We start from the raw sequence: 4,393 nt of genomic DNA, 5'->3' as shown, positions 1-4,393 counted from the left end.
ATATAAATCAAGATAGCCGTTAACACTGTTAAATATATAAATCATCAAAGAAAGGTAAATACAGTGTTCGAATAAAGGACATAATAGCAAAACATGTAGCATAGCTCTCGACGAATGTAGTCCTGTAATTAAATGAATAAAGAAATTGTGTAATAAAATGCGGGACTCGAACCTGCGACCTCTCGCTGTCAAGGCGAGCGTAATAACCATTACACCACGGAGGCTTCATGGTTGAACAGATTCAAATACCACCAGATACACTCCATTACACAATGTACGGTTAGAAACAAATAGCTGCATATAATATAACTCAAGATAGCCGTTAACAATGTTATATAAATAAATATATATAAATCATCAAAGAATTCTTTGATGTGTCGACCTTCGACATATTCATGCACAATTGAAAATACAAGAAGGCTTAATATAAAGTAAATACACGTATGTTAGCATACTTGTTGTTCCCTGTCCAGTCCCAAGGCAAAGTAACTGGACATCAGCCTGATCATCTTTCAATGCCTTGCCTGCGAGAATACTCAGTGCCTTTTCCATGCTAGCTCGTACAGCGTGGGGTTTCAAACACTCATTGAGCATGGTAACCATGTTTGTCCCATGTTCATTGCAGCTTAACTATTGGAAAAAGAAATTATGAAATACGAATACTATCAAAAGTATGTTTTTTATAAAAAAAAAAAAAAAAAGATAAAAAGTGTAGACTAAGCTTTTAGGCAATATTTTCCTACTATTAGTGATATAAGAAAGAGCCAAGTTGCTACATTATGCAGACCCGTAGTGTGACTTAATTTGTGGGAGGTTAGTTTCAGTGGAAAGTGGGCCCAATTATCTAAGATACTCTGGAGAACATTCTAAATATACCTACGTTTTTTCGTTTTTAAATGCGGACCTTCTCCAGTTTTTGGGCAGTTCGTCGTAACCCCCTTAACCGCCCCTCACCCCCAGGCTACGGGCCTGCTATGGATCATATAGACCTACTGGTATATTACTAAATATTATCATTACTGGTCTCGTATCATTATTGTTAAAGGCGCTTAATTGCAATTAATTATTTCTAATAAAAATATAACTCCTCCAGTCTCTTTGATGACTCTCAGTTTCCAAAAATATGGATCAGTAGCACATGAACTGAACCACGCTTAGGCGTAGTAGACTTTTCCCCACCTTTTTAATCCACACTGAGGATATATTAACCATTGAAAACAAATAATAAACTCTACTTACTGGAATTACGGGAGCGTATGCTTGATCGTCAACTTTCTTCTGGTAGACATGTTTTGCATCGTAATATTCTTCAAATATATTTCGTCCTTCGATGGTTTCAATCAACAGAAGCGCTTGTAGAAGAGGTTAAATGAATGTTAAATGTAATAGTTATCAATTGTTTATGGTTCATACTCACCATCTAATATCATAACAGCTCGTAGAGTAAGCCTCATTCCAGACTTTGCGAACGGAATGCGTAGGATGAAAATACGCTTAATTGATCACTACCAATAAAAGGTTGGATAGGTCAGGACATTTTCTTTTCTCAAGGGCAAGTATGAGCTCGGAATCAGCATTACCTTGTGAGAGTAGCAATTTAATTGTAATACTGTCGCTGTGTGGCAAGTATGTGAATATATTTTTTAACATTTTGACGGAACTTTGCAGAAACCATCAACACATTATAGCAGGTAATCTAGATGTGTGGTATTTCTTTATGGTGTCATGTCAACTGGAATTACTAAATGGTGGGATTAGATATTGTCTGATAGTTACATGTGGGCCAACTATTTGGGAACTAACACGCCTTTTACCCAAGGATGTTGCTACCTACCATAACTATAGACGTCCGCTTTAGATGTGTACCTCTTTGTAGTTACCTCTGGTGCCATGTACCTCATTGTTCCTACGTGGGAATACATCGTTGATCTCTCGGTTATGCGTGCAAGACCGAAGTCCGTCAATTTGAATGTCTTCTTATCACCTGTTACCTGTCAAACAACAGAAATACATTGTTGATGTTGTGATAAAATGTAAACATCAAATAAATACATACCTGTATATATGAATAGGGCTATTGCACAGTAAATTTCAGAAAATAAAAGTGGAGTTAAAACAATATGGGAGTAGTTCACACTTGGGACCAGGAGTGGCGCCCGGATTTGCCCGATGGGAGCTGATGTCCCCGACGAGAAGAAAGCGGGCCTGGTCGCAAAAAAAATGGATTGGTAAGGTGAACCGCCAAAAGGGGTACTTAACAAGCATTTTCGTGGACACCCTGTCGCAGATTGTTGAGTTCCCAAGGATCGAACAACCAAATATTGTTTAAAGCGAGTTCAGCATCTTCTTTTTAAAATAATTTAAATATAGAAGGATTATTTGGAATTGTTTTCCATTTACCATGACATTATCGGCTTTCAAATCTCTGTGCACGACTTTCTTCGCATGAATATACTTCAGTGCTTCTCCTACTTGGGTCGCGCATCGCAAGACAAACTCCTTTGGTTGTGGGCTCGGTTTTCCACCACGTGGTTTAATAATCTCACGAAGATTAAAACCATCGACATATTCCAATTTCAGGAAAAGTCGTTCACCTTGGCGTTCAACTTTTTCCAGTTTTACAATGTTCGGGTGAGATAAATTTCTGTAAAAAACAATGTAAAATTTGATAGGGCCTACCAGTTGCGACAAAACATTGTCAATTGGAATACGATGCGGATTTACAATTTAGCAAACTTACTCCAATGATTTTGCTTCTTTTTTGAAGTCCTCAATCAAATTTCTCTCTTCTCCTTCCAATTCTTTTAGCATTTTCAATGCAAATACTCTTCTTTGTCTATCAAACACTTTGTACACTTCACCGAAGGATCCTTTACCAAGCAACTTCATAGATTTCGTATCATATTCATTACTGCTAGAAATTGCTTGCACGTCGTGTAAACTCAACAATTTAGCACGGACTTCTGGCTGTGAAAGTACATACCAATTAATTAATAAATAATAATAATAATAATAATAATAATAATAATAATAATAATATACATTTGATAATATTAATAGCCAGATAGTAATAAAAATATTATTAACAGTAATAATAATATAAAAACATCACTCAGACTTTTTAAAACGGAGTATTGTCACCTTTAGAACATTTTCCGCATTGTCGCGTTCGATGACAAGTCCCAGTAGCCGAAGAAGTGATGTATCAGGATCCCAACCTGTGGAAACACTCGTGTCGTAGATGTTTCGTCTTTTGGCAACCTCTTCGCCATTGATCACTACAAGATGGGTAGTAACTTTCTTTGAACTTGTTGTAGCAGTGTCTGCGTAACAAATTGCTTCATTAACACCTCCTGAAAAATAAAATTGTCTTGTAGTTCAAGGTTTTTACAATAATAAAACAGAATGACATAATACAACGGTGCATAACGACAACTGAAAAACGATGGACCTATAAACTAAAGTATAGCAAGTTGATAAATTATAAAAACTTTCCTTTGGAAATTATAAATGACCCCTCACCTATACTTATTAACCAAAATATATTTAATATGTAGGTAAATTTAAACTTTCTATAAATATTTCAAACCTTCTAATTTGATGTGAGCAAATGTTTCCTGCCTTAGGCGTTTGTTATTTTCAGATCCTTCCTCTGCGTCAACTATTACCAACTTCAGTGAATTGTTCGTTTTAAGAACAGACTTTGCTTGAAGAATAACTTCTACATATTTTGTCAACGCCATTTGACGCATTAACTTATCTGTTTGATATTCAGGATCCAACTCTTGAACTACCGCTTGATAAAGGAATGTTGCTACAACTGGTGTTCCTTTTTCAATTACCTAGAAGACGAAGAAAACTATACAGCATTTTTAGTTTAGTTTTTTAAGCTAATTCATCTTTACAAAGACCATAGTGTAAAGCTCGTTTTTTTGAATAAAAAAAACTTACTTTTATTAGATTACTTTTTCTCCCCAGCATGGCATCCATTGCTCCTTTAATCTGTTCCTCTTTCTTTTACCCTGAACCGAATAAAAATCATTATTTACATTATCAATTCTATCAATTCTAACTTTGTACTGTACTGAGACGCAGATCCAGGCCTTCACACTGTCCGTCGTGGCGAATGTATGGGTGAGAGATAAAAATTAAGTAGGCAACTGTAGCACCGGATGATCATGTGAATTTAAATTCGCACCTTCTTTCAGAAATTCGGTGTTCCGTATAAGATTTTAAAAATACAATAAAGAGAAAATACATGTTAAAATACTTGATGAAATTGTAGCTCATTTGAAACTCCTAGGTTGTACAGTTATGAGTCCAATAGTAATTAACATTTCTTATTCAAATACATTTAAATAATTAAAAAGCTAAATATTAAACAAAAGAGGCA

The 4,393-nt window shown here is 35.5% G+C and overlaps 1 protein-coding gene across 1 annotated transcript in view; it reads right to left on the bottom strand.

Annotated features, from left to right (window-relative positions):
* The window catches only part of LOC117109343 (tyrosine-protein kinase CSK-like), an 8,558-nt gene extending 4,561 nt beyond the window's left edge, over window positions 1-3,997 (bottom strand). The window contains exons 1-8 of the mRNA XM_033251642.1: window positions 3,952-3,997; window positions 3,590-3,842; window positions 3,142-3,353; window positions 2,741-2,967; window positions 2,401-2,644; window positions 1,835-1,991; window positions 1,240-1,352; window positions 456-630 (exon numbers count right to left, since the gene is read on the bottom strand). Coding sequence (XP_033107533.1) covers window positions 456-630; window positions 1,240-1,352; window positions 1,835-1,991; window positions 2,401-2,644; window positions 2,741-2,967; window positions 3,142-3,353; window positions 3,590-3,842; window positions 3,952-3,990 — 1,420 coding nt within the window. The 5' untranslated portion in view covers window positions 3,991-3,997. The remainder of the gene's footprint in view (window positions 1-455; window positions 631-1,239; window positions 1,353-1,834; window positions 1,992-2,400; window positions 2,645-2,740; window positions 2,968-3,141; window positions 3,354-3,589; window positions 3,843-3,951) is intronic.
* Between the last annotated feature and the right edge of the window lie 396 nt (window positions 3,998-4,393).

The sequence above is a fragment of the Anneissia japonica genome, unplaced genomic scaffold, assembly GCF_011630105.1.
Source record: "Anneissia japonica isolate Jap-2015-1 unplaced genomic scaffold, ASM1163010v1 scaffold288010_len917306_cov203, whole genome shotgun sequence".
Lineage (NCBI taxonomy): Eukaryota > Metazoa > Echinodermata > Crinoidea > Comatulida > Comatulidae > Anneissia > Anneissia japonica.
The sequence above is the reverse complement of the archived record's forward strand: the minus strand, read 5'-3'. Positions and strand labels throughout refer to the sequence as shown.